General features: G+C 34.7%; 1 protein-coding gene across 3 annotated transcripts in view; it reads left to right on the forward strand.

The window, feature by feature from the left end:
• The window catches only part of CSMD3 (CUB and Sushi multiple domains 3), a 908,638-nt gene that overhangs the window by 686,902 nt on the left and 201,710 nt on the right, over window positions 1-20,026 (forward strand). For all 3 annotated transcript variants that reach the window (XM_090283433.1, XM_090283434.1, XM_090283435.1), the window contains one exon: window positions 9,777-9,893. In XM_090283433.1, the coding sequence (XP_090139559.1) occupies window positions 9,777-9,893 (117 nt within the window). The remainder of the gene's footprint in view (window positions 1-9,776; window positions 9,894-20,026) is intronic.

The raw sequence follows: 20,026 nt of genomic DNA on the forward strand, positions 1-20,026 counted from the left end.
GTGGATCGGTCTTGTTAAGAAAAGAGGCAAAAGATCAGGAAAGGAAGAATCCTCCAATAAAACTAATAATTTTCAGATCTCCTTCGGCCAAAGCAATGATCTCTGAGCCATCTCCCTTAAGGAAAAGTGTAGATAATTCTAATTTGAATAGTGGTTCCTTTCGTGAGTCTGTTTGCCCTCTAATGAACCCAATGGACCTTAGAACCATCTTTTTCTTTTTAAAAAATTTTATTGTTGTTCAATTATGGTTGTCCCATTCGCCCCCATTGCTCTCCCCTGCTCTGCCCTCTATTTACGTGTATAAAATAAAAGAAAGCACATAAGTTTGAAAAATAAACCAATTACAAAGTACTTAAAACATTCCGATGTAATAATATGCTCCTTCTTAATGAATGCCTTAGTTAAAAGTTATAGCAGCAGGTCTAATAACTAGTCAATTTTTAGTGGTGATGAGCATAAACAATATATTTTAGGTATCTGCATCGGTTGTAATGTAATATAGAAATATCTGTGATTTGTATTGGTGACAAAGTCCCAGTTACTTTTACTACTACTGCGTTTTGTCGCCAACGTTGGAAATTAAAGGAAATGCTAAAATCTAGTTAGAAAAAAAAAATTCAGTTAGGGTCTAGTAAAGATATACACATTTTCCCCCATCCAAAATTCGTGAAACAAAGAAAAGAACCCCTGAATTATATGGAAAAAGAGAAGATGGGAGTTTCTCCTCCTTTTCACTAATACTGTTGGCTCCTGTTCCCCGCCCTGGACTTGTAAAGAAAAAGAGTCCAAAAAAGTAGAGGATCACATCCACACTGACAATTAACAGCTGGGCACATTGACCCCGCCCCTTGAGAAAACGGTTGAATGACGTTGTAGGTTCCTCTTGCTTTGGAATGGAGTACTTAGGAAACATTAAGAGGAAAATAAAAACCACGAGCTCCTCATAGACAATGCCCTAGGTAGGGTCATAAAAGATATCCCTACTCTCTCAAGAAGTTTGGCAGAAACACCAGAGAAGTTCCTCCTGCCCTTTCGCTACCCTGTGTATTCCTTCCTGAGATTTATGAGATCAGTTCATCTTCCTAAGACCTTTGTGAAAGATTCATTACATCACCTCCAGATGATTCTGGAGTAGGGCAGAAGAGATCCTAATTCATTTCACCTAAGCCCACCTCATATATCAGATCTAACAGACACTTCCTCTTCCAATTTGATTGTCCTCTCTTGCAAGGCTACTCAGTCAATAAATAGTGAAGCTGGAAATTAAACCTAGTCCTTTCTGATTCCAAATCTTTGGGGTTTATATGGCATTCTGCTATGCTACCATAAATAAAGGGTTTGAAAAACCCATGGGTTTTATATTTTGTGCATTTAGTCAACAGCAAAATATTTAAAATTATATTTTATCTTCCATATATATGAAAAATATATATTTTCCACATATCTATATATTTTCCCAAATATATTTTCTATATGTGTGTGTGTGTGTATCTTATTATATAAACAGATGTTTTGCTAAGCTCCAGATATATAAATGGTATAAAAAAAGACATGGAAACTTAAATTTAATACATCTTAGAATCTAGGGATAGAGACAGAGCTTCATCAAAGAGCCATGCAGATAAATATATAATTACAAGTTGTAATCAATGTCCCAAAAGTACCTACTGAAATGTTGTACTATGAAGGCTTCTGAATTAGTCTGGAGGACAGGAAGCCTTTCCTGAGAAGACAGCATCTGTGATGAGATCAAATAGGAGTTAGTAAGTTGTTACAGAGAGCTTTCCGATCTAAACTTATTTGATATGAATATATTAACTGTTGTAAGTATTTTTATCAAAAATAAAAGATTGTCATCACTAAAAATCTATGACTTAGACATACAGATTAACTAAATGATGAAAAGGGATTTGAGTTTTTAAAAAATGTCAATAATTCACTCAAAGTCACTTTAGGAATCTGTCTTCCCATACATAGGTTAGTGATCTCTAGGTACCTGGGGACAGATTGAATGGAGGGTGACTGCTAATGAGTACAGGAATTCTTTTGGGGGTGACAAATTCTTAAATGAAATAGTGGTATTGGTTATACAATTTTGTGAATCTGCTTTTTAAAAAGACAATTGCATACTTTAAAGGGATGAATTTCATGGTATGTGGATTATATCCCAATCTTGAAATGAGGCTTAAATTAGTGATATAGGTACCAGACATGAACTACCAACATCTGCAAGATCTACTATTAATAGTAGAAAGACCTATCCAAGGAATGTGGCTATTTCAAAGCCTTTGTCATAGACTGACTCTTTTTGCTCTAAGACCACACCTCTGATGGAGAACGTAGCTCACAGAGTGCTGGGGGACGAAGAGAATTCCTTCCTAGCCAGCGGAATCAAATGAATGAGTCTAGGCAATCAGTGAGGTGACAGATGGAGAAGCTCATATCCTGCTAAGTTGACTTAGTGAGTCATTAAAATGGTTTACAAGTCACTGATTACAACACTGAGATGGATTTTTTTTAGTGTCACTGATTACAACACTGAGATAGATTTTTTTTTTTGATGTGAAATTGGGTGGAATTATAACACAAAATTAATTCATGAGTAATAAAGACTCATTTTTGCTTTTTTCATTTAGGTGAACAGATGAAGCAATAGAAAACTCATAGCATAAATAAATGTAAATGTATCAAAATAATGCAGGAAAATTTAAGAACAAATTAAATAAGTTACTTAGAGTAATGGTTTATAATTAAGGTACTATTTATCACCATTATGATAATATAGTCATATTGGAAGTTTAAGATCTAAGGCAGATAAACAAAATGAAGCATGTATGTTTACATAGGAGACATGAAGAGGAAAATGAATAGATGAATTTCTATGTATTTTTACTAAGATCAAGGTTTTGAACATAGGAAAAAAAGAAGTGATAGTCATTTTAATCTTAAAGTCAATACTGGGAATAATGGCTATCTAGCTGTCTGCATTACAAATTCACATCACAGAGTTTAAGGTTATGAAGGTCCTCCTTTAGAGAAAAAGCAAAGACTCCATGGGTGATATAGCTTTCAACACATACTTTATCGGGATTTATGATCTGTGACATTCAATCAGACTCTATCAGGGCATAAGTATTTTACTATACCTGGACCAGCACTTTTGTAAGGTACAGCATTTCTTTCAAACTGAAGGAGTCACAGGTCACATCCAGTAAATTATTGATTTAATATATCACATTGCTCTTTTGTGACCTGTAAGAATTCATCACTTTTAAAAGTACCAAATCTGCTTTCTGATAAAAAAAAAATATATATATATATACATTATATAATAATTTTCATTATAGAGTATATTTGGTAATAAATTATACATTACCTAAGTAAAAAGACAGATCTGAAATTGCAAGCAGCTTAAGGCTATGTTGCATGTACTATAAAGTCTCTATTCAAGTAATACCTTTTCCCTATGAATGGTTTGGAATTCTTCTATTTCACTCAGTGGGAAGGCTCCTCCTCCTTCTCTTCCTTCTCCCCTCCTCATCCTTGTCCTCCTCCTCATCTTCAGCTTCATCTTCCTCCTCCATCCCATCCATATGATCAAGGGATAGGTGGGAAGTATTTACATTGGATAACTAGAATCCTTAAAACCCAGTTGCAGCTGATTTCCATAGAAATACCACACCAGTCTATTCTATCACTGCTTCACAGTTTAGGAGTAAAAGGAGCATATACAGTATAGCTAGAGCATGGGCCCATTTCACTTACACAAATCAAACCATAAAATTCAATCCAAAGGAGATTTTAAAACACAGAGAGAAGAAGTAAAAGAATAATACACAAATAAACTGTGTGGCTGACTTTGCTTACTCAAGAGGAACTACTCCAAAGTGAATAAATGTTAGCATGGATTTGCTGCTGTGAAGAGGTAGACATGAGTTCGCTGGTTGGTATTTCCTCAATGGAACTCAGTATCCATGTGGCTCTCATATTGTAAAAATCTTATTATGAATATATTTCCAATGTTTAAAGATACATAATTTATCACATAATATTGCTTCTAAATGTAAAGCAACAATGATTCCTGGTAAATAAAGAAGACATAATAATTTTAATCAGAGAAAGAAAAAACAGGTTTATATGGATTTATCAAGAGATGGTTTGCTCCATTCTTTCTTGGGTTTAAGTGAATTTCTGGGGTAATTTCAGCCAAATGAAGTGTCATGTTGTGTGCTGACTGTGGGGCACCATTTTACAGTAGCCTGATCTTGCAAGCATAGTTCACGTAATCATCCAATAGACACTGAGGAGCACCTACTATTTATCAGAACTGTTTTAGGAAGAGAAGAGTTGATGTGACTTGTGTGTTACTAACTAGCAGTTGTAAGACCTTGGGGAGAGTTGGTTGACTTTTGGAAGAGTTCTTATGGAAATCATTGGGAGTCTGGGTTGTGGCGGGTCCAAGGCAGACAGGAGAGACTGATAAGCTACATTAAGGGTGCAAGCAACAGATGATGTATCGGACCCCAAAAGTCAGGGAGACGGTATCAGAATATTGGCATTTTATAACAGGCTAAATTCAACAATTTAAATCTTTAAGATACTCTGACTCTATATTTAAACATCCAACATAGTTCTATAGTGCTGCAAAATCATAATTAATTGCAGTTAATAATATAAATGTCAGAATTATTACCAAAACGACAGCACATCTTAGAATCATCAGTCTGGCATTTTGCCAAGTATGTTCTGGGCAACGTTGGTCCTCTGACATGTTACACTGAAATGGTCTCCATGATCAAATAAGTGTATGAGAAAAAGCATGATATTCCCCAAACCTTACTAACAACTCAGTCAACTCCTGTAGTAAAGAATCTTGTTTCTTTTATCTGCGTACCCATATTTCCCAAATTTAGGCATAGAACCATTTCTTCTCATAATCCATGTGTTCTACAAAAGTGCTATTAAAATGCAGATTTAAGGTAGTCATAGTATCATATAAGTTATAATCAGAAACAGGTGAGTTCTTACATTGAATGCACTCTAATAATAAAGGCTGTTTAGAGAAATGTAGTCAGTTTGAGAAAAGGTCTGAAAGTATAAGCCAGATGGCAAAAATAAGCATGGAATTAAAACTCCTGGCTTGCTTTTATCTTCTACTGATTGTTAGCATAGCCAGAAATATAAAGGCTGCCCTTTGCTCTATTAGCCAATAAGAGGAAATTAAACGGGGAGAGGGAATATTAGAAAAATTAGTAAAGTTAGCCTAGCTTAGTCATTATTCCATTTAGATTTTTATAAATATAAACCTGATTACAATAAAATGGAATCTCACACCAAAGTTAATTTTCCCTTATAATATTTACCTAACTGCATAAAATATTTTAGTCACTACTACTACTAAAATACTTAGCATAATTGAGTATAAATTAAACCATGCTGTAATCACTGGCCAGATGAAATACGAAATTATTGCTACCTATACTAATAATAAAATCTAACGTAATATTAGACGCTGTTGAGACATGTGAGTATATGCAACCTTATATATATTCATCAGTGGTTTAAATAAAAACTTTTTTGTTTTTATAAATTATATTTACAACAAAAGCTGTCCTAAATGTCCATTATGCAAAATAAAATATACAAAACAAATTGAACTGTCAGCTCTACATTAATGTGGAATGACAGACTATTCATGACTAGTCAAAAAGCTAGATTTTAGTTAGAAGCTCTTATTTCTGTTCACACTTCCAAAATTTAAAAATAAGAATTTGTCACATCCATTCAAAGTATTTTAATTTGGGACCACCTTAAAATCAGAAAGAAAGCTAACATAAAACATATTAATTCTTGAATGATTCTCTCCTTCGTAGTTTACCAGTTGAATAAAGTTATCAGTGCTGAAAAAAAAATTAAAAAAAAAACCAAACACCTGACTAATTTCAAACAATAATGAGTGATGAGAGTGATTCATCTTTACTTATTATCATCAATGTCAATTTGTTGTTTTTCTGGGAGTCCTAATTTTAGTGTCCTTACATCTAACTATTTATTACCATTTTTTTTAGAATATTAAAAGAAAAACAGGCAGAACATTTATTAGCCACCATCTCAATGCAACATACTGTTTACATCGTGTGTGTGTTTAAACATATGAGTATATTGCTATATTTTAAACTTTGACCTGGAATTGATCCAAAGTTTTTACTTTTTCAGACTTTCATGACATTTCTCAAGCCACATCGCACACTCCATTCAGTTCTCATTAAAAGTAAATCAAGCATTAACTCCAATCCATTTTCAACGTAAACCCAAACTTATGTCTCCTTCGGCCCTTTTCTTGGGTACAGAGGCGTGTCACTAATATTTTGTATAACCAGTCACTTCACTTTTGTTGTGAATTGTGTCTTTCTAAGCCTCCAGTGCCCCTGATGTTCCCTTTGTCAGGACCCCTTCCTCACTATTACACAGCACAACACAACACAAACCCATTCAGCGCTGTATCATTCTCTTGCTACTCTATATTCTTGTTCTGTTTGTGGTTAAGATTCTAATTACTTTTGTATTACTTTTTTAAAGTATATTTTATTGATTATGCTGTTACAGTAGTCCCAATTTTTCCCTTTTGCTCCTCTCCACCCAGTACCCCCCTTCCCTCCAACAATCCCCCCCCCCTTTGTTCATATCCATGCATCATGCATATAAGTTCTTTGGCTCCACCCTTTTCTATATTATTCTTAGCACCCCCCTGTCTATTTGGTACTTACCAATTATGCGTCCTAATCCCTGCACCATTTTTCCATTTTTCCTCTTCCTCCTCCCAGCTGATAACCCTTCAAATGATTCCCATACCTATGATTCTGTTCCTATTCTGGTTTGCTTAGTTGTGTTTTGTTCTTATTTTTTAGATTCAATTGTTGATAGTTGTGAGTTTGATGTCATTTATTGTTCATAATCTTGATCTTCTTTTTCTTAAGTAAGTCCCTTTGACATTTCATATAATAATGGCTTGCTGATGATGAGCCCCTGTACCTTTACCTTGTCTAGGAAGCACTTTATCTGCCCTTCCATTCTAAATGATAGCTTCATTGGATAGAGTAATCTTGGTTGTAAGTTCTTGCTTTTCATCACCTTGAATACTTCTTGCCAGCCCCCTTTTGCCTGCAAAGTTTCTTTTGAGAAATCAGCTGATAGTCTTATAGGCAACCTTTTGTAGGTAACTCTCTGCTTTTCTCTTGCTGCTTTTAAGATTCTCTCTTTACCTTTAACCTTTGGCATGTTAATTATGATGTGTCATGGGGTGGTCCTTTTTGGATCTAGCTTGTTTGGGACTCTCTGTGTTTCCTGGACTTATATGTCTATTTCCGTCACCAAATTTAGGAAGTTTTCCTTCATTATTTTCTCACGTAAGTTTTCAATTTCTTGCTCTTCCTCTTCTCCTTCTGGCACCCCTATGAATTGGATGTTGGTATGTTTAAATTTGTCCCAGAAGTTCCTAAGCCTCTCCTCATTTTTTTTCAATTCTTGTTTCCTCATTCTGCACTGGTTGACTTCTTTTTTCTTTCTTATGTTCCAAATCATAAATTTGAACCCCAGTTTACTTCCCTTCAGCATTGGTTTTATGTGGATTTTCCTTCATTTCATTTAGCATAGCCTTCACTTCTTCCCTTATGCGTCTGCTATACTTGAGCGTATCTGTCAAGACTTTGAGAATCTGTATCACCAGTGTTTTGGACTCTGTGTCTGTTAGGTTGGGTATCTCCTCATCACTTAGTTCTCCCACTGGAGCCTTAATTTGTTCCCCCTTTTGGGTCATACTTTTGTCTCCTCATCTTGCCAGGCTCCTGTGTTTGTTTGACTCTGTGTCTTAGGTAGAGCTGTTGCTCCTGTTATGTTGTAAGGGGTGGAGCCTTAGGTATTCATCAGTACAGGGTGACACGTTTCACCACATTGTGGCACTGTTTATGGAGGAGGGGTCTGTATAGATGAGTATTTCTTCTTTATATCTTTGTTTGTAGGATTTTAATACAACTTGATTTTTCTGGAACTTCTGGCCATCTCTAGTTTTGAGGTAGTTGTATTCCTTCTTAGTTGTGGAGGGAGATGCAGCATGTCTGCCTAGGCCTCCATCTTGGCCGAAAGTCATACTTTTGTATTTCTTTATGCACCACTTACTCTTCATCGAACTACGCTCTAGCTACCACCTCTCTACCCTATTTCAAGGGTTTACAAACTTTTTCTGTAAAAGGCCAAATGACATTTGGGGCTCCCTGGACACATATCCTTGTCCCATATTCTTAGTTTTTGTTTTGTCTGTAACTCTCTAAAAACTTCTCTTGGTGTTGGCTGGGTATGGGTGGCTAGCTGTAACTGGTAGAAAGCTGCTCAGTTCAAAAATACTGTATTAATAATACCCAAAACTTCATTTTTTTGCATGCTTGAAGGAAGTCCTCCACAAGTTCAAAGCTAGTTAAGAGAGAAACCAAAAAAAAAAAAAAAAAAGAAAAGAAAAATCAACCACCTGTTTTCATGGTGATGAAAGCTGAGAAGCAGTGACACTTGTAGGTGTCCTGCAACAACCACAGCCACCCCTTCAACAGGCTCACCCTGAACTATTTACCCTGTAAAGGAGGAAGCCAGCAATTGTGATCCACAGGCAGGGTGGCTCCCAGCTGTCAGTCAAGTTCCTGTCCTGAGCCTAAAAATCAGGAAGCTCATTCCATCTAGACAGGGTGAGGGACAAGGCCAGCAGGCAGGCTTGCTAGGCAAAATTCTTCCTCAGGGAAACCATGGGCATAGAGAAGAAGCTCCTTGCTCCCTGATACTTGATGGACAAATCTACTCAGATTCCTTTTTCATTTATTACCATTTTACATAGCTTAACCTTTCTGAACTCTTTCTTTCAGCTGAAACTATCTTCTCCTTTGGCTCCCTGTCATCACCCTCTGTCTGATCTGAGCATTCCTGAGACCTCCTCTTGGGCCATCTTTTCCCATTCTATTAATATATACTTTTCTGAGTGATATTATTTTCTTAAAGACTATCAACTCTCTTCTTTATGCTCTAGATACCTAAACTTGTTAGGAGCTCAGGTCTCTTTCTGAGGTCCTGAACTATGAATCCTAATGTGTTCATGTTTCTTGTGAATAACAGTACCATCATCTGCAAATTTGCCAGAAACTTTGGTTTCACCCCCATCATTTTTAGGAACATGGCACGTTGGGTGCTAAGGTAATAAAAAACCTGCCTCTATCCATCATCAGCACCTCTTCTGATTTAAATGTCAATTATATAAACAGATAAAAGTTGGTGAGAGAATATTTTATGTAGATGAGAGAGTAAAAGTATTTGTACAGCCATCCTTGTACTGTGTATAGAAATACTTAATTTGGTGACAGCATAATCAGGGTTGATTTTCAGTAAGCCTCACAGTGAAACAGTTTCTCGCTTGCATGTATAATTTATCATTATTACAGAAGAGATTATTATCATTATATTTTTATCATAAATGAAAGCAGGCCCACGTTATTACCTCTACAGATAGCACCATTACCACATTCTTATATTATTTTGTTTGTAAGAAGAGTAAATCTTGATGTTTAAAACGTTTTGCTCACAGTTTTTTAAAAATATTTGAAAATGGGGGATCTCATTAAAATATGGAGATGAATGATACATTTTAAGTTTAGTAGCCATATTTTTGTATTAAGGAAATATTAATAATATGATTTTTAATTTTTTTCTAAAAATAATATTTTATCATTTTTATTTTCTAGCTCCATGTGGAAGTCGTTCAACAGGTTCAGAAGGCACTGTTCTATCACCAAACTATCCAAAAAACTATAGTGTGGGACATAATTGTGTTTATTCTATAGCAGTTCCCAAGGAATTTGGTAAGTAAGATTTATCTCATCATGTAGTATTTCATTACAGACATCTTTATTTTTCACTACATACTATTTAGAAATCTTAGGTTTTTTTTAATGAAAATATTCATAAAGTACTCTGCAGTCTTTTTAGGTAGCTTTATAATAAAATTTTGAGGTTATTTTATTCAATCTAAATTTACAGTCAAATACACAGGTGAACAACAATATAAAAATGAAAACAGGATTGTTTTTAATTTTTAAAAATAAGTACATCCAGTAACCTTGCAAGTGCCTTCATATTTAATTGTATAAAATGGGAAATTACTAGAGCATAAAGCAGTTATGCATAAAGTCAATATGCATAAAGTCAAATATAGAAGTATTATTATAATGACAAAAGTATGTAAAAAAAATCATATAAAGCTTCTATTTATTAACACATTTCCAGAAAGAGGAAATTTTATTTTTAAGCACCTAGTTTCTGGGACAGCAATGAGTATTAAAAGACAGGAAAGGACATTTCAGCTCATCTTGTCACCCTGACAATCTCTTCTGCATTGGTGCTGAGAAGATAATGTGTCCTTTGCTGCCTTTACATATATCTCCCTGATCACAAGTCTTATAAGTCACTTACCTGGCTTTTAAAGGTTTAGATCTAAGATCCAGCTGGGTCTAGCCTGTTAAGCTCTGTTTATGGATTGATAGGCAAAGGAAATTTAGTGAGCAGTAAAGTATAGGAGAGAGGCTGAAAGTTCAGATTTCTAGAATTTAGATTTATAGTATTGTGTTACATGGTAAAGGGTTTGATATAGCTCTAATGGATATGTGGATCTGGGTGGCTAAGTATTATAGCAGAAAGACAAGGATTTTATCATACCAAGGTTTGGGGATTACATCTTGACTTAAAGCTTCTGCTGATATATAAAATAAGCTGATGCTTCCAGTCCATTTTTTTTATAACCAGATATTACCTATATATCCTCCTTTTCTGTCTTCTGAAACAAATCCAAGATCCTCAACTTATGTGAGAGAATGTTGTAATCAGAAATGGTGTACGAAACTTTTTGTTTTAACCTTGAAATAGAGTGACAGTTCCTGTATGCTACAAAATATTTGTTCTTCCTAGCATTTTGATTGGTTGAATTCAAGTTGACTTCTGTGTGAAGAGAACAATAGTTTAGAAAAAAAAAAAATCTTCTACGTAATTGTGTTGTTTTTTTTGTTGTTATTGTTGTTGCCTTTTGTGCCCAAGAGAGTTTTTTCTTTGTTAGAAGGGTCATATAGTCCCCAGCTGCCAAAAATGTTACATGGTTGCTGACAGAATCCGAGCAATGATGGTCCAGAAGACTTAATGGCCATCTGAGCCCCTTGAGAAGCCAGTGATTAGTTTTATTAGACACTGTTCCTGAAATGCCGTGTGTCCACAAGAGTCAGAATGTAGAAAAATAGCTCTTTCTTTCCCTGCCGGGTAGACATGCTGATCACCTAGAGATGTTCTATATTATGTTCAAAAAGAGATGGAAAAAGTAGTGATTAAAGTAAAAGTATAGTACAGATTCATAAAGAATTTAATCTTTGTTTTAACAAGGATAACATGAGGTAAATTTAATTTTTTAATGTAAAAACAATGTGACCAATAATCAGGGGTTTTTAACACTAATTTTTAAAGCAAATCTAGTATTATTTGTGGATGAAATCAAGTATACTTTGATTTATTAGTAAGGAAATTTATTTTATTTTTATAAATGTTGTATTTTTCTTAGTTTCAAGCTTCATATTAAATCAAAGAGACTTGGATTTTAATTTCAGCCTATCACCTCTTAGCTATCTACCTTTGGACAATTATATAATCTCTTCGTGACTTAGTTTGTTTATTTGAAAAATGAGGATCATTATGTCACAGAGCAGAGTTGTTGTGAGGAATAAATGAGATCATATATATAAAGTATGTTTCACATAGTTCATGCTCAATACATTAGGTTCAAGAATTCCTGCTTTGAGTCAGATTTCTGGGTCACATACCTGGGTTCAGAGCCGAAGCCAATTAGCTCTTTTTCATTGGACAAATCACATCATCAGCCTGAGTCTTACTTTTCTCATCTATGAACTAGAAATGATAAATGTCTACATCAGAAGGTTTTTTTATAGTTAAATAATATAATATATGTAAGTGATTAGCATAATAACACATAGTAAGTCATATAACCACACTTGTACACATACACACATACTTTTCTTCATGTTCACATTCATAGTCCCCCTCCCCAAAAAGGTAAAATAAAATGACCCAGATTACTAGATTTGACTGGGATCTTAAGAGCAGCATGACTACAAATAAAACATGTATATTATATAATTAAAGCATAAAACAAATATTTTGTGTTTTACATCTCCAATGGATATCCAATTACTTATTGATTCCTTCAAATTTTGGAGCAGAGAAGCAGAATTAAATATTGATTGATCATTGACTTCTCCCTGTCTTTACTCTGTCTACTTACTGTGATGATCAAGCAATAATCAGTGGGTTTCTACAAATCAAATCCCTGTTTTGCTTCTGCTTCCTCTCATTCTCACTCTGCTGTAATGTCCTCTGTTGCCACACTGGGCTTCATTTCATGAATTTTTTAGTATCATTTGATAACATAGCACTTCTTATTATTTTCTATTTTTCTGCCATTTATATCAAGTCATAATCATGCCTTCTTTATATATTGTATATACTGAATATGTATACACTCTTAGAATCTTACTTTGCAAGTCATTTATCATAGTATCTGTCAAATATACTCACTTCAGTGATTGGGATTTCATTTTTTATATGGATTGAGATTCAAAAGTTGTTATGTAAAGTAAAAAATCACGTATAGTCATTACCCATGAAGTACCTTAAGTCTCACATAGGAGGCCATCTATCTATCTGATTTTGCACAAACTATATCGTCTTTGAGTAAGTCTAGTAGGACATTTTTTTCCTCCAATGTTAAAGCAGGTAACGGTTTCTTCAAATAATATCAGATGTGCTAGTTTGGTTTCTTACACAGGTCATGTGGACCCATATTATTTTCATTTATTTTTGCCTGGTGTAGAATTGAATTCACATAAATGAAATGCGTACATCTGTGACTCTATTTTACTGGTTGATTAAGTGAATCAGTCTGTCAGTCAATTTCTATCTTTTGGTTTTTCTCAGTAAGGAAATTGTTAATTACAAATACTTTCATAAGCATCATTGGATTTCATTTGAACTTAATTCAGAGTTCTTAGAGAATTTCAATATATAAATCACCTGAGGATATCCAGGATGATCATCTATGGCGACTCAATTTTGTTTTTAACCTCCCAGATAATCTTACATCCTAAAAGGCCCACCCTGAATACATATTTGTTAAACTATAGAACATACTCTTTCCCAAGATTAGCTTTCATAGGTGGAATCTTGGAAGTGTGCATGAAAACCTTTTCACATTTTTCTCCTAGATTGCCCAGTTAATCTGCTCTTTTTTAAAATGTTTTTTGTATTGGAGCAGGCTCTTGGTTGTGTAGATTTCAAATTTAGGAATGCCTCAATACTGAAAGGTTATTGTCATTCTAGTCTACTATGTACAATGGGCACCACACAGAGTTACTAAAACGTTTTGTGTATTGCTGTGGAAGAGGCTTAAAAAAAAGTTGTCTTCATCTTTAATTTCTCTCTTACTTCCACATATTTTATATTTGTTTCTTAGTCACAGCCATTATATTTTCTACTTCTCATTGCAGTATTTTTTTTTCCTCCAGCCAGTCTAGAAACATATTTCCCTATGGCATTGATTATAACAAAGGGTTATAGTTTGTTTTTCTCTTTATTTCAAGCATTACCATAATATTATATTAAAACACTGGTAGTGATAACTATCTAAATTATGCCCATTACATTTAATATTTTACTTTTATCTTATAGACTTAGGTAACTACATAACAATTATCTAATGCAATTTATTTTTGCAATATCATATTTTTCATATTTCTACATAAAGTGTTCTCTGTGAAAAGTAGTCTAAAAAAATTAGTTATCTTACCAAGAATGTACTTGACAAAGGAAAGTCTCTTTAATAAATAATGTGGGAAAACTGGACAGCCACATGTAAAAGAACTAAATTAGACCACTGTCTTACGCCATATACAAAAATTGACTCATAGCAGATGAAAAAGACTTGAATTTAAGATCAGAAATCATGAAATACATAGAGGAATGTATAGATACTATGCTCCTGCATATCAGTCTTAGGGGTGTTCCTGTGGTTTTGATTCCAACAGCAAAGGTAACAAAAACAGAAATAATAAATGGAACTATGTCATACTAAAAATCTTCTTTACAACAAAGGAAACCATCAACAAAATAAAAAGGCAACCTACTGAATTAGAAAAGATATTTGCAAATCATGCATCTGAGATGATATAAATATCCAAAATATATCGAAAACTCATAAAACCCAATGACAAAACAAAATTTGGTTATAAAATGGGTAGATGATCCAAATAGACATTTTTTCCAAAGAAGACATATGGATGGACAACAAGCACATGAAAAGAAGTTCAACATTACTAATCATTACAGAAACATAAATCAAAACTTCAGTGAGATATCACCCCACATCTGTTAGAATGTCTATTATTAAAAAGATAAGATATAAATGTAGGAAAGAATGTTGGAGAAAAGAGAATCATGGTATACCATTAGTGGGATTGTAAATTAATTTATCCAATATATAATACAGTATAAAAGTTTCTCAAACAATTAAGAGTAAAACTAGCATATAATCGAGCTGTTTCTCTTCTCAATATTTATTCAAAGAATACAAAAACAGTAATTTGAAAAACAATAAGCACCCTGTGTTCATAGCTGCATTATTTACAATAACCAATATATGGAAACAACCTGTCTATCAATAAATGAATAAGTAAGAAAGATGTAATACTACTCAGTGATTTTATTTTTAAAAAGGATAAAATATTACCATTTGTGACATGGAATGGACCTTAAGGGTATTATGCTTAAATGGAATGTCAGATGGAGAAAGACAAATGCCATATGATTTTCCTGATATGTGGAACATAAAAACAAAAATAAGAACAAATCATTGATTCAGGTAACGAGTTGGTGGACACCACAGGGAAAGGAGACGGTGGGAAGGTGCAATGAATAAAAGGGGTCAATTGTCTGGTGATGGATGGAAACTAGACCGTAGACATTTTTTGGTGAGCCTGTTGTAATGTATACAGTTGTCAGGTTATAATGTTATATGCCTGAAACTTATATAATGTTATAAACCAATATAACCTCAATTTTAAAAATAATTCATTAAAGAAAAAAATGTAGGTCTCCTTAGAAATTAGAAGGAAAAAGAACAATAAATTGAGACTGAGATGCACACACACTGTATATAAATATACATATATATGTTTTTTCCTACGGGTAATCTGAACTTTTTAATATGTAAATATGTGTTAATGTGGTTTTGACCTGCATATGTAAAGTTAACTAACTCTTCAGATCTTTTATGATAAAACTGATAGCTATTTTATACTAGGTATGGTCTCCTTAAAGCTTACATATATTAGATCATTTGCCTTTTGATCTTATATCTTGGTGTTTGTAAATTATCCATTTGATTTGATATCATTTACATAATTTATTTTATTGTTACCTATTTTTATACTTAATTCAGTAATTTATTGTCCCTACTTTTTTTTCAATGCTTTTTGTATGCTCATTAGGTCAGTAAATTATTTCATTGGCATTCTATTTTTCTTGATGTGACCTTTTCAGAATTGAAAGAACCTTTATGGTCAATAAGGACTTTTTATATTTTATATGTAAAGTGTATGACACTTCATTTTTTTAACAGTAGGTGCACATCAAAATCAAATATCTTCTAAATATTGAGTTTACTTAACTAAGAATGACAATTTTCACAAAGGGGTGTTTATTCAAAATTTATGTTTATTATTTATCATTATTTGTTAGATATAGAACAATAAAAAGAAAAGGGAACTTTAATTTTTTTTAATTAATGGCTGTTTTAATGAAAATATGCAGAAATGAGTACAGTAGTTCTCCTTATCTATGTTTTTACTTTCCATGATTAACAGTAGTCTGATAATATCAAATGAAAATTTTCAGAAATAAACAATTAATAAAATTCATAAGATAAAAATACTTCATACATTTTTAATTGTGTGCTTTTCTGAAAGCACGATGAAATCTTGCACGAGCCACTCAGTCCCATGCTGGGTGTGAATCCTCCCTTCCTCCAGCGTCTCCTGCAAAGACGCTTGTTCGTCACTCAGTAACCATCTTGCTTATGGGACACACTGATGGACATGGCAGTGTTTGTATTCAGGGAACCCTTATTTTACTTAGCAGTGGTTCCAAAGGGCAAGAGTAGTGATGCTGGCAATTCAGCTACGCCAAAGGGAAGCCATAAAATGTCTCCTTTAAGCGAAAAGGTGAACGTTCTCCACTTAATATAAGAAAAGGAAAAAATTACACTGAGGTTGCTCAGATCTACAGTAAGAGCGAATCTTCTATCGGTGAAATTGCAAAGAAGGAAAAACAAATGTGTTAGTTTTGCTGCCATACTTCAAACTGCAAAAATTATGGCCACTCTGAGCAGTAAGTGCTTAGTTAAGATGGAAAAGGCATTGAATTTATGGTGGAAGGTGTGAATGGGAAACATGTTCCAACTGATGGCAGTTTATTGCTCCAGAAAGCATTTATGAAGACTTCCGATCTGGGATCCCCAGAAATGAGAGACACCAAGTCATTTACTGCAATCAAAGGATGGTTACACAGATACAGGGATAGGTTTGGCATTTTAGCCTCACACATCATCACAGCAAGAAGGGTGAGTAAGATCTTTTGAGAGATAGATACCACATTCACATAACTTTTATTATATATTATTATAATTTTTCGATTTTATTATTAGTTGCTATTAATCTCTTACCGAGCCTAATTTATTAGTTAACTTTTATCATAGGTATGTATTACAGGAAAAAACTTAGTGTATATAGGGTACTATTTGTGGTTTGAGGGTCTTGGAGTGTATCTTCCAACGGTAAAGCGGGAGGGGGAGACTACTGTATGTTAATGTCGTGCCTATAAGAAAGGAAACCATTTTTGTTTTGTTAGCCTAACATTTTAGAGTAAGGAAACTGTGATTACCATATGTGTTAATAATTATATTATTTCATTCTTTGTGCTCTATTTATATAATTGTAACTGAAGGAATGTTTGGTAACTAGGCAGAAGTGGAACCTCACCCTATTTGCAATTTGATTTGGATGTCAAGACTCATGCACTAAGAGGGTGTGAAAGGCATTATTACACATAGAGAAGAACAGAGCAGATGTCAAGATGATCCAAAATTGCTTAAGGGAGCAAGACAAGCTGAGTGGCTTGGGGTTTTATTGTGGTTCTCGGATGGTATCGGAGTATAAGTTCCCTATCACAGGCCAGGGCTTTGTGAGCTTTGACCTTTCTACTGGTTCTCATGGAGCGTGCACCCAGGCTCTTAACAGTGTGCCTAGATACAGAGCAAGAGGTGAGGAGGCAGGATTAGAGGGAAAGCGGTCAGCATTCAAATGTCAAAATTGATTAGACTCTATCACAATTCACTCTTGGTGTTCGGCTGATGAGTGGACCATGCCGCCCTTCATTTAATAGAGTTCGACTTTGTTTAACTAAACCATGATGATATTTTAGCAGGCCTGTATCCAGAGATTGGTTAGGGAGGTGAGCATTCTGTCAGCTGCCTAGTTCAAGATCTCAGCATTCTGTGTTGCGAGAAGTGAACTGAGTGCCTTGATCTGTGTCAATTACAACTAGAATGCTGAAGACGCTATGGAGTATCGTGGTGAGGCCTTGCATTGTGGCTTTAGTATGTGTGGAGATCTGTATGGCCCTGGTTTATATTTTAGGTAACTCTGAGACAGCATTCCCAGAAATGTTTAACCCCTAAAGGGAAACCTTGGATTACGAATTGCTGCTTTTGTGGTTGGAACATATGGCTAGACAATTGGCAGTGGCCCAAGGGGCTATAAAAATGTTCAGCTGGAGCTGATTACTGACCTGATTGCTGACCAGAGTAAAGTTGACTGTTGAAAGTTTAGGCAATCATACTGATGATTAAATCTTTTATTAGGGATGTTTTGGTTAAGGTATTAAAAGCAGCAGCTCTCCAGGGAGTTCAGTTATGTGCGATGATAGTGGCCATACTGTCTGTAATGTATATAGACTCCCTTTGCTGTTCACTCAGTTGATCCCAAGGGGCTGCATGAATAGCTAACAGGCCCAGAAGAGAAGTAATCATCTGTGGCATTGACCAAGGAACTGAGGACAGGGAAGGGCATACCCTCATTCAATTGAGATATGCCTGAAGGCCCAGATTTGGCTCTGGGATGGGGGTGTCATTTTTATTTTAGCAAGGAGGCCTTAGTGGCCACACCAAACCTGCAGGATGCTACTTCTGTGACCCACAGCATAATGGGCAGCTGGATACAGAGGATCATGGACTCAAGGACTGTGAGGGCCCCTATTTCCAGAAGATACAGTGTGCAGAATTGCCGCTGTAATGGCTTATGGCATGGGGCTTAGGAAAGGATCTTCTTACATCAGAAGTCCATGGACAGCATATGGCTGTCATGGGTGGTCCAGAGACTCCAAGAGGCATGATAAGAAGTTGCTGAAGCCTCTGCAGTAAAGGACTATCCAGGGGGCAGTGCTTATTTTATTATTATTTGGAAAGATTCCAGAGACTTTTAGTAGGAGGATCCATTCAAGGTGACGAGTTTCACAGAAATAGCAGAAATAGACTTAAGTAATATTATAAATGAGGAGTATGCTGCACTCAAAATCCAAAAATTCCTAAACTATTTTGAGCTGGCTTTAACAACATGATGCCATAAAGGTCAACAGTACTTTCTTAATGGTGTTAGAGAGAGAGTGGCTTTTGACTGACCAAGTAATTTCTAGAGATTTAACTATGGCCTCCTATTATGTGTGTGTGTGAGGAAACAGAACGTCCCGTTTTTTGTAAGCCTTTTTGTATTTACACATCTTGAATACCATGGCAAATGAATCTCCTCAAAGGAAGGTGTCATCAATGTGATATCATTACCTGTGCTGCCTGAGAGAGTTGGATGCAATCTATGATCCAGCGTGCAAAGACAGGGTGCGACTACTGAAAACCTCATGGGTGGTCAAGAACATGTATGCTTTTGAAGCTGAAAGCAAAAAGTCTTAAATCTCATCACAGGTGAAGGCAGGCCATGGCTGAGCATAAAATAGAACATATGAGTCAAATCAATATTTGCAAAATGTTTACCTGCTGGTGATTGGATGGAGTCAGGAATTTCAATAATAGTGAATATGGGGCCTTTAATGGGTGGAACCAATAATTAAGTTTGCAGTAATCAACTATGAGGTATCATTAATTCTTTCCAGGTTTACGAACAGGCAAATGGACTGTTAAATGAAGAAATAGTTGAGTAAATATCACTTCTCTAAATAATTCTTTTATTCAATCTCGTCAGGTTCTATTTTAATACATATTGACATATTAACTATTTTAGTTTCAGGGAGAGACCCATGGAGTGTCAGTTTGTCAAGCCTAATTATTGTAAGTGCAAAAGATATGATTTAATTTATTACAATTTTTGGTCAGACTTTCCATGACAGCTATGAGATATTTAGTCAGGGCAATAATTCTGATGATAGAGATGAAGCATTCTTCTTTGTTTATTGTTTTATATTTCATACTTCATTTGAATTTGGTGAGATCCCCAGAAATAACTATAATCCCATCCTCTGTGTTGATTAAGACCATGAAGGTCTGCCAGTTGGTGCATCTCAGTTGTTATTAAAATAATCTCAAAACATATGTTGTAAAGACTGAAGAGTCATTAGAGGTATTTTTATTATTTTTACTGTGTAAATTCTTACAGTAAATTTTGGTTTTCTAATTGGCTCAAACTGTGGAACTCTTTTCCAGTTTTGTCTTTTCTTGCCTTTTATTTAGTTTGTATATCAGTTACTGGACATACTTTGGAGGAAGAATGATCTCATTATCCTCCTCCTATTTCTATATTTTCTCTGCCAGAGACTGTCAAAT

Source organism: Furipterus horrens, unplaced genomic scaffold (assembly GCF_987537825.1).
Source record: "Furipterus horrens unplaced genomic scaffold, mFurHor1.1.pri manual_scaffold_7, whole genome shotgun sequence".
NCBI classification, from domain to species: Eukaryota; Metazoa; Chordata; class Mammalia; order Chiroptera; family Furipteridae; genus Furipterus; species Furipterus horrens.